We start from the raw sequence: 10,364 nt of genomic DNA on the forward strand, positions 1-10,364 counted from the left end.
GTCTTGCAGTGACGGCAAAGAAATGTACCAAAAAGTGTAATGCACGTGCAGAGTTGTTGTTTTGGTTATTAAGCCTATTGGTTTTTAGCCGTTCTCGTTGCCGTCGCGGTCGTCGTTGCTAAAGCTCCCTAATCCCTAATGTAAGATCAACGGAGACGTCAGTATGACGTCATCATTGGACGGTCTGGGTTGCTTAGTGAAGCCGCTGACGTACAATGTGAACTCAGACAGTTATCGGAGACAAGGCTCTTGCCAAAAACCTTTTTTGTCAGTTTGTTTTGTTTTGTTTTGTTTTTTGTTTTCGCCTGACAGTTTTATATCTTAAGACAATAGAGAGATTAAGAGTTACGTTTACAGCAAACGGCAGAAATGACCACGTGACCATGTTTATCCTTCATTTGCCGCTCGCTGTTTTCAGTTTCTCAGTAAAATTGGATAGTTTTGCGCTAGCATCAAAGGCCAGAATTAGTTTGAAGTATTCTCGTGTACTAATTTTTCGAGAAAACATAAACGCGAATCTCACGTGTGCCGTTTGACGTAAACGACGTTTTAAAACTGTCTCATAAATTGTTCATTTGTGTGTTGTAGGGATCCATCTCCGAGGCAGTGGATAAATACTGTGTTGGTGTCCCTCCAGTTCACTGGCTACCCTGGTAAGTGCCGTGTGCGCTTCACGGATTCATATTCAAGTTTCTTGCTGATATATTTTTATATTCATCATCGGTATTATGTTTGCCATATAGGATTCCTCAGTTGTTGACGTGTTTGGTTCGACGCGAGGGTCAGAAGATCTTGAATCTCTTGTGCAACATTGGGCGAGTTCATCCTCAGGTCAGCCTTCGTAGAATCTGTTGTAAAAGTTCCTTTGTTGTAATGTTTAAAACACGAGCAGCAGTGTTTCATCGGGATTTAAAACCACGAGGCGCAGCCAAGTGGTTTAAAACCCGAGAAAACACGTGCTGCGAGTTTTTTGAACGGCTTCAAAAACATTCCTGGAAAAGCGTGTGTCAAAAGAGTTCATAACAATGATGCTTTTGTGAACGTTGGAAATTAGCAGACGAGCGGTCCCCAAATTTATTTCCCTTAATTACTGTAATTCTGACCTGCATTAAACGGTCACCTCTATTAAGCGGTCGCGGTCACCCTTTACTAAGTCCCAACGAGCTGTTTGTATTTTCCTGACCTGTTTTAAACGGTCATTTTTGTAAAAGGAAACCACTCAAATATGGTAACAAATATCCTGCCAGACAATTGAATTCTAATGACCTGCAATACTGACTGTAGGATCTATTTTGTCGCTGCAGTTTCTTAACCAAGTAAATGATTTTGTGAGCGCTTTGGTGTATAAATTGTACTCTAAGTTATCAAATTTTATACACTTGTAAAATATCACTTTAATTGTGTTTGACGTGTATTCTGTGCAACCTGTATTAAGCGGTAACTTAGCCATTCCCCTAGGGTGTCCGCTAATACAGGTTCGACTGTATTTCTATTCAACTATTTTTTGCGTCTAGTAATTATGCAACTGAACCACGTTAAACAGGGATCGCAGATAATTACGGCTTTAATCAGAAACAACGCAGACGCCAAGAGTAACATTACGGTTTTGCTAAGCACTTCATTCTTATCTGGATCCATGAAACCTCACTGCTGAATGTGTAAAGCAAGCGAAACATGTCAAATAGTTCCAGTTTGCTTCAGCAACGTTGGTCGCTGTTGATGGCGGTTGTTTAATGACCAGCTGTTCACACCAAAACAGCTGTCGGTGGAGCAGTGCACAGTTTTAGTTCATTTAATAAACGTTTTCCTCCATTTCCAGGCCATGTACTTTCCAATCAGAACACTGTATCTGACGTGGAAGATTGAACAGCGGGAGAGACGTAAGTTTTTATTTCTCTTTCCTTTGTCTTGTGTGGTTCTCCCGAAACTCCTGAACACACTGTCTTCCCAGCCAATCAGATGTGAAACAATCGTAATGTGACTCCCTTGAGTTCTCTTGCGCTCTCTTTTGCATGTTTTCCCGCGTTTGCCTCCAGTTACACGTTTTCCCGCTCTTGCCGCAGGTTCCTTGTTTTCCCGCGCTTATCTCCAGTTACATATTTTCCCGCGCTTGCCTCCAGTTACGTGTTTTCCCGCGCTTGCCTCCAGTTACGTGTTTTCCCGCGCTTGTCCCCAGTTACATGTTTTCCCGCGCAAGCAGCAGCTGGCGTATTTTCCGATACCTGGTACTACTACTGGCGCATGTTTTCCCGCTTTTGACAAGCGGTTGTACGTAAATAAATTTCAGTACAAGAGAAGGTTCAGTACTGTTCTTTGATACCAGCAGCAGGAAAGCAATTTGCAATTATTGGAGGTAGTGTTCTTGAAACAGATTTTAACTCCACTGTATTTTTATTCTATATTCCAGATAAAATGGAGGCCGCAGCAGCAGGTATAACAAGTCACCGAGCATCCACAGGAGCCACGAACACGGCCACATCCGCAGAATCCCAAAATACAGCTGCAGCTACTGCTAAAACAAGTTCAACCGGTTCAGAAAGTGGACAAACTAGTACAGCAGCTTCTTCAACTGCTAACGCTAAAGCCGCTGTTGGTTCAACGTCTGCCAGCTCTGCGGCACCTGGTGTGTGTCTTATTTAAACGACTGTTTGTATAAAATCACGGTTTATATTTACGAATGAGGACTTATCTTTTTTCAAGTTTTCTGTTGGTTTTAGTTTGATCATTGTTCAAGTTGAAGAACTCGGAAAGGAGAAATGCAATTTCTTTCACGATGTTCAATGATTGTCGTTCGAAAACTTAGAAATTGTTTTATTGTAAAAAAAAAAAAAAAAAAAAAAAAAAATTAGGAAATGACCGAGAGCAGGGTAGTTTATTTTTATTTTATATAGCTTTGTCATGCGAAAACAAAATACAAAAAACAAACAGACAATTACTAAGTAAACAAAAAGAAACAAATGGCTGGAGAAACAAACTGTTGCCTTGCTAATTTTTTGAATTGTAGCTTTTCACAGTGCACGTCTAATCAGTTATATTATTTTCTTCCTCAGAAAACGCAGTAAGTTCAAAAGCATTGACTACGGTAAGTAGAATCACTAAGTATCTACTGTGACTTCCTGACGGTTATTTCTAATCTTTAAATCGATCATATCTTACTTATGCTGTTTTTATTTATTCAAGTCTGCGCCATCCGCTCCCACTACCCCAACAACGCCTGCTCAAACGAATACTACCACTGACAAGACACCAGCATCGACTGTGGGCGCGGTTGCAACTTCTTCGACCGCGGCCTCCGGTACCACAGGGACCCCACAGTCCACGGGACCTTCACCTGCCACCAGTCAGAGTGATCCTGGAGCCATTCGAGCCACGGCTCAGATGTGGCGCTGCAGTAAGATCATGCACCTTCTCAGGGACCTCCATCCTACTCTTCTCTCAGCCCTTGAAGGGATCGTGGACCAGGTACGTGTTTTGGTTCCTTCTTATGACTGGTCCCTCCTAGAGTCAACTGTAAAAGCATCTTATTTTTGAGTCTGTGGATGAATTCATTAAGGTTGCATTCGATTGACCGTATTCCGGGATAAGAATAAGCGGAATCGTTGTTAAATTTCTCTTTTTAAGGGATTTAGAAAGCCATTTCTGCAAACATTCACTGACACATGATCATTTAAGAGCCATTTCGTACTCCAGTAACTCCTAAAACCTCTTATGAGGGATTTGTTAATCGTTGTATGTATTCCTATTCCGGAATAGAGTCAATCGAACGCACCCGTAAGTGTGCCCAGTTGAACAAAAGCTGACCAGTAATACATTAATCGGTGCTGTTTGTTTTCAAATTTTTTAGAAGTCGGAAATTAAGAAATGTAGAAACCTTTCTCTCTGACTTGGTTAGACGGTTAGACTTCAAGAGATGAATACCGCACCATGAAGAAGTTGTGATGATAGAAGGTCGCTCGTATTCCTTTTTTGTTGTCTCCAGTATGACCAGCTCCCAGTTGGCTTGATAGCTCAGTTGGTAGAGCACTGCACCGGCATCGCAGAGGTCATGGCTTCGAGTCCTGTTCAAGCCTGAATTTTTTTCAGGATTTTTTTCGCAACTGTTCAAGTTGCGTCCTAATTGCGAGGATCTTTCTTCTATTTGACTATTCAGCCTTGTTGCTTACTCTAAACTCTTAACTTGTATACGGAAGCAGTGGATGTTTAACTCGGCTCTTGGTTGACTTTCATTGTACCAGCTTTGCATTTACAAACCTTCGGATAGCCTGCAAGCGAGCTCTCCAACTGGGGTCTCGCAAGACATATATTTGGGGCGCGAGCGAACCGCGAGAGGATTGGGACCGCTCCTGCCCCACTCCTCTCGCGCTCGGTGTTATCAGAGTCCAAATTATCTTTTATCAGAATTGCTTTTCTAAGTTGTCTTTGTACACACATTTTTTTTTTTTCATAGATGGTGTGGTTTAGAGAGTGCTGGCATGAAGAGGTGCTCAGACAACTCCGTCAGGGACTCACCAAATGTTACCAAGTGGCGTTTGAGAGCCGAGGAGATGGTGAGTAAACTGTTTGTATTTTTCTGGTGCAACCTGCACCTCTTGCAACGTCTCACATGGTTGGTCGAGAAGACAAAAGAACGAACAACCGAACAATGCTCCCAATTAACCCTTAAAAACAATACAGCTGCAGGTTATCAGGCCACTGAAAATAGGGCTTTTGAAAGGTTCAGGTCTACTGATCATCTGTCATGAGCAACAATGCACAGTAGTCTGGACTCGACAATTTTGCGTGATCGAGTTTATTATTTTGAAAATTTGCTGTTTGGGAGATTTTCTGTTCAACGAAATCTTTGCTGTGAAGAAATACTTATATTTTAAGGAGGGATTTCATTTCTAACAGCATAGTTTCATGTTTCGTGCGAATTGAACGGAAATTTGCTAAAATCGCGAAAACTCAAATAAGTCCAATACAGTCTAGTATATTCTTGCCACAAGAAGCATAGTGCAGCTGGTCGAGCAGTTTGGAGTCATTGGTTCGAGATCTGGTATTTGCCAGTGTCTGTAATCTTTTCCCTCAAGTGATTACTAAATTACGCGATTCGAGCTTTAGCGCAAGAACGTTGCCTTCTAATACCGAAGTATTTTAGCGCGGTTTATGACCATGCGGGAAAAGCAGATCTTAGCAAGGCCTACTGGAATCCAAAAAGAAAATTGGGGATAACCACGGATTTTTCAGAGATAATTAAACAGCAATAATGCGAAAAAGCTGTAAAATACAGCCATACAATGTATCTACAATGTATGGCATTTTTTCTCCAAATTGAACCATAGTAATCTCAGAAAAATTCGTGGTTACCCCTAATTTTCTTTTTTGGATCCCAATAATCCTTGCTAAGATCTGCTTTTCCCGCATAGTCATAAATTGAGCAAAAATAAATTTGTTTTGCTTTCTTAAGAAAGTCGCGTTTCTCTGAACATCCTGAGATGCGCAGAACGCATGCGCAGTAGCAAAAGGAAGCGCTGTCCTTAATTGGTTCAGCAGACTCATTTTCGGTAAACTTTCATTCGTTTTTCTTTCAGTTTCAGCTGCTCGTATCACTCCTCACACGTTGAGCTTTGTGAAAAAGCTAGTGAGCACGTTTGGGATCGGATTTGAGTCGGTCTCTAGTGTGTCAAGCACCTTCTCCTCGGCTGCTTCTGAGTCCTTAGCTAGAAGGGCCCAAGCTACAGCACAAGACCCGGTTTTCCAGAGACTGAAAGAACAGTTCTCCATCGATTTTGACTTTAGGTAAGGCAACTTGAGGACAACTACATATTTCACTTGCTCGCATGCTTACTTACTTAATTACTTGCTTGTTTATTTGCTTACATTAAACGAATTGCGTAATCCACAAACGCAAACGTTACAACCACCTTGTACAGCGTAATAAACAACACCACAAGAAAGTACTGCTCAGTAGGTTTCATTTGAATGGTCACACTTAAACATTTCATCCAGACTCAAACGTTACTGAGAGCTACCCTTTACAGCATCGTGAACAGTACCAAAGGAAAGTACTGTTCAGTAGCTTTCATTTGAATGGTCGCACTTTAGGATTTCATTTACAAACCCGGGTATGATGCATCGATAAAGTGGAAGTCGTCGTAAGTAACGGGGTTGTTTAGCGGAGGCAAAGTTTTGAGGGCTGAGCCCGCGAAACCTTTTCCTTGGCATGAATATTTAATAATAACGCTAAATTCGCAAACTAGAGTGGGAGGGAAGGGTGGGAGCATGGTTATGAGGGCAGCTAATCCTGTTTTCTGCTTTATCGTTTAGTCAACCAGGTTCTATGGGTCTTCACAATCTGATTGGTAAACTAAAGAAATGGATCAAGATTCTCGAGGATAAAGCAAAACTTCTACCAAAGTAAGTACGCCGACATTAGGAGAAGATTTCGTAAGATGTAGCAAAGATCTTTAATGTAAGATAAAGTTTTGTCTCTTGCAGTATGATGCATATTAAACTTACAGTGAACCACTTAACCATTTTTTTTTTTGGCAGCTCCTTCTTGTTGGAGGAGAGGTGTCGCTTCCTGAGTAACTTCACTACTTCCACAGCTGAAGTAGAACTTCCTGGCGAGTTTCTCATGCCAAAGGCAAATACGGTTAGTTCTAACGGAATGCTTGTTTAGGAGTAACGGAAAACATGAATGTTTGGAAGTGAAACAGCCTAAAACATTCCAGTTTTTATTTTATTTTATTCATTTTTATTTTTTTACGCCGAGTTTTGACTGCGAAACAACCGAACTTTTTAACGACGGGATTCTTTATGGCGTGAAAAATGAAAAATGTTCGGACGCCACGATGGTGAGAAAGAGAAGCCTGTGAAGGAGACGGCCCATTATGGCGGGAAAAATGATGGCTTTGACGGACGCGAGTAGTTTTGGCGGGAAAAATGATGGCTTTGACGGACGCAAGTAGTTTTGGCGGGAAAGATGATGGCAATGAGAGAAAAAGATCTTTTTCATGGGCAAAATTAAAATTTGTTTTATCTCCTTTTGGCTTTCTTTGGTGGTCGTCAAATTTTCAGTTACATTCTGTTTCAATTCAAGTTGACTCAAAGAAGGGTTGATACTAATATCACGCGTGCCTTTATCCCAACAGCATAGTCCGTACTACATCAGAATCGCTCGGTTTATGCCGCGAGTGGAACTTGTCCAGAAACACAACTTTTCTGCAAGGAGACTGTACATCCGGGGTAACAACGGAAAGGTATGTATGCGTGTGACGTCATTCCGCTGCAAGTTGGGTTTGTCATAAAAGCCGAGGTCACACAATTGTTTAGTGAGCTATTGTAATCGATTTATAGTAACAGGCAATTTTTTTACGCCCGCTTTTGGCGTAAAACTTCTTGGCCTTATTCCAGTATCTCGTAAGAGTTCTGTACTATTGAAACAAGGGGCCCCGTGATTTCGCCCGTGTTGAAGTTAGTTATCAAGTCTGCCTTGAATGCAGGAGACCGGGGTTCGAATCCTCGCCGGTGAATCATATTTTCACATAGTGCGTTACATATTGCTTTTACACGTTTACATATTCAGTATTTTTGAACTAAGGTTCAATTAAAGGAAGATATGGTCAATTTTACCTCGTTACAAATTGGTTACACTTACACATGAATTACTTCTACGTTAAAAAAAATTCAAGGCAGTGTCAAGAGATGTTCCTCTGCTTTAAGAAAATAAACTAACAAGCATGTTCTTAACCCATCTCTTGCTGTTTTCAGATCTACCCGTACCTTGTGGTGAACGATGCATGTATGACGGAATCACGAAGAGAAGAGAGGATTCTTCAACTTCTGAGGCTTCTTAATCTTTACTTAGAAAAAAGAAAGGTGCGAACTTCACAACAGCTTAAGATTCATCAAATTTCTTGAACCATAAAAACTGATATCTGTTTTCCTTTTTCCTTTAGGAATCTTGCAAAAGACATCTGTTATTCACTGTACCACGTGTCGTTGCCGTTTCACCTCAGATGAGGCTTATAGAGGTATGTCACGCAATATCAAGATAACTCAGTAATAGTGTCACGACACTTGTGAGCGGTCACATCACTGTACCACGTGCCTTACTTGTTTCACCTCAGATATGATGAGGCTCGTGGAGGTATGTCACGCAATATCAATAAGAAGTAAAAGTGTCACGACACTTGTTTGCGGTCACAACACTGCCACTTGATATCAAGATAATGTAATAGCAATGTCACAGCACTAGTCCTTATGTTTCAGTTAGTTAACATTGTTTTCTTATTTTTCAGGACAATCCATCTTTTATTTCACTCAGAGAGATCCTAACTGAGGTAAGTCAGGACGCATTTGTACCGCGGTTATACCGCAGTCATCCCGCGCTACCTTAAGGATTTTGAAGCTACAACGTAAGGTGCTTTTTTAGACTATTTTATTTTTAAAATTCAAGATTTTGATGAACTACGAGGAAGTTTATTATGCACAGTTCAGCTCAAGTTTCAACGGCGTCTCTCATTTTCCCTCCGATTTTGTTTCCGTCCAGCGTTGCGACAAGAAACACGTGGAATCTGACGGACCAATAGCCTTGTACTATGATCGCCTCGCTTCCGTTCAGTCACGTGGCTGTCAGGTGACTCACCAAGTTCTGAAGGACATTCTCAGAGAGGTGCAGCTCACACTGGTACCAGAAATTCTTCTGAAGGAGTGGGCCCAATACACCTATCAGGACCCCTCGGATTACTGGACCTTTAGAAAACAGGTACATAAACGTTTTATATTGCGCCTTTCCCTGTCGCTCCGGTTGCTTAGAGCATACGCCCGGTCTACCGCGGGTGCTTATGATTTCCACTCTCGTCCACCACTCAGCGAATTTTCAGTTTCGCTGAGTTTTATGTTCTTAACAAGCTGAATAAAACAGTTTCCTCTCAACTTGACCGAACTGGACACTAACTTCACATCTTTCTATCACCACACTAAAAAAAAACAACTTCTTTCCTTCCCAGCTTTCCATTCAACTGGCTCTGTCGGGTTTCGCCGAGTTCACCTTACACCTCACAAGACTGGGGCCGGAAATGCTTCAAATCGCGCAGGACTCGGGCCGACTTACCGTCTCCTACAGTCGCTTTGAAGTGGATGACTCCAAAGGTGAGACCATTGTCATAGGAACTTTTCATTCGGTAAAGAAGTAAAAAGTCGATGAAAGTGTGAACTTCAGATTTATTTTTCATACATAGTTCTTAGGAACTTTTAGGACACCAGCTGGAGGCCTTTACTTCATTTTGTTAACGGTTGCCAATACGCGAACAAACTCATGTTTGTCTTTTAATCTCAGGCGAACTGGACGCGAACCGTCCCGTACCTTTCCGACTGACACCGAACATTGCCGAGTTCGTGACGCCTGTCGGTGTGAATGGTGTGATGTCAGCGGCTATTGTGTCAGCGGCACGCTGCTTAGCTGAGCCTCACTTCAGTGTACAGAGTATTCTGAGGGCCGTCTTACGAGACGAGATGATCGCCTGGCATAAGAAGGTAACTGTTGGATTATAATGAGTGTCGCAGTCGCACAAACAGATCGAAAGTACGAGAATTTTACTAGTGTAACGATGCCTGAAGTTTGAAGCGCAATTTTATGTTTGGTAATAAATTCAAGTTGCGATCATCCGAAAGTAACGGCAATCAAAAGTAACTCAACACTCTTCTTTCTAAGTGAAAAAAAAAAAGACTCGCTCCCCCACCCATGTATCCAGCGTAATTTTGTTTTCCAAGTTGCTTCTAAGACAGAAGTAACATAAGACTTACTCCCTCCCCCTGAGTTATTTTGTTTTGCCAATTGCTTCAAATACAGAAGCAACATAAGACTCACTCTCTCCCCCTGTGTAATTTTGTTTTGCCCATTGCTTCTAATACAGAAACAAGACGAGACGCACTCCCTCCCCCTGACTAACCCGCCAACAGACATGGAGAGTGAGCTGCTGATTACACTCGTGAATGGAGCTGTTACCGCCATCATGACTCGGTTACAAAGTAAGTCACTTTGTCCGTACGGAGGTCAAACCTACCCTCTGAGTAACAACTTCTAACAAGCTACTTCTGTGGTGTCGTTTAAAGAAACGATTGATAAGTTGCTTTCCGCGGTTAATGCTCAGTAAAGTAACCTTCGATGGTGTGTCGCTATAACCTTCTCTTTTACATTCTTTTACTTGCACACTGCCGAACTGAGAAATTTCCCATTCTAGTTATTGTGAACTTCGATAAACTTTATGGTTCATCTACATTATTAACTTGAAAATCCTTGTAAGGACAGTTCACAAGTGCGATAAAAAAATATATGAATACAGGGGTGTGTGCAGTGCTAAATACCAACATATAAAATA

The 10,364-nt window shown here is 41.7% G+C and overlaps 1 protein-coding gene across 5 annotated transcripts in view; it reads left to right on the plus strand.

Annotated features, from left to right (window-relative positions):
* Positions 1–10,364, plus strand: part of LOC146472144 (transformation/transcription domain-associated protein-like) — a 155,352-nt gene that overhangs the window by 143,540 nt on the left and 1,448 nt on the right. For all 5 annotated transcript variants that reach the window (XM_085119858.1, XM_085119859.1, XM_085119860.1 and 2 more), the window contains exons 105-122: positions 589–653; positions 744–831; positions 1,820–1,880; positions 2,408–2,623; positions 3,051–3,082; positions 3,181–3,462; positions 4,448–4,547; positions 5,571–5,778; positions 6,307–6,396; positions 6,532–6,634; positions 7,134–7,241; positions 7,753–7,860; positions 7,941–8,015; positions 8,283–8,324; positions 8,534–8,749; positions 8,994–9,135; positions 9,323–9,519; positions 9,900–10,014. In XM_085119858.1, coding sequence (XP_084975984.1) covers positions 589–653; positions 744–831; positions 1,820–1,880; positions 2,408–2,623; positions 3,051–3,082; positions 3,181–3,462; positions 4,448–4,547; positions 5,571–5,778; positions 6,307–6,396; positions 6,532–6,634; positions 7,134–7,241; positions 7,753–7,860; positions 7,941–8,015; positions 8,283–8,324; positions 8,534–8,749; positions 8,994–9,135; positions 9,323–9,519; positions 9,900–10,014 — 2,248 coding nt within the window. The remainder of the gene's footprint in view (positions 1–588; positions 654–743; positions 832–1,819; positions 1,881–2,407; positions 2,624–3,050; positions 3,083–3,180; positions 3,463–4,447; positions 4,548–5,570; positions 5,779–6,306; positions 6,397–6,531; positions 6,635–7,133; positions 7,242–7,752; positions 7,861–7,940; positions 8,016–8,282; positions 8,325–8,533; positions 8,750–8,993; positions 9,136–9,322; positions 9,520–9,899; positions 10,015–10,364) is intronic.

The sequence above is a fragment of the Pavona decussata genome, unplaced genomic scaffold (genome assembly GCF_977016875.1).
Source record: "Pavona decussata unplaced genomic scaffold, jaPavDecu1.1 SCAFFOLD_101, whole genome shotgun sequence".
NCBI classification, from domain to species: domain Eukaryota; kingdom Metazoa; phylum Cnidaria; class Anthozoa; order Scleractinia; family Agariciidae; genus Pavona; species Pavona decussata.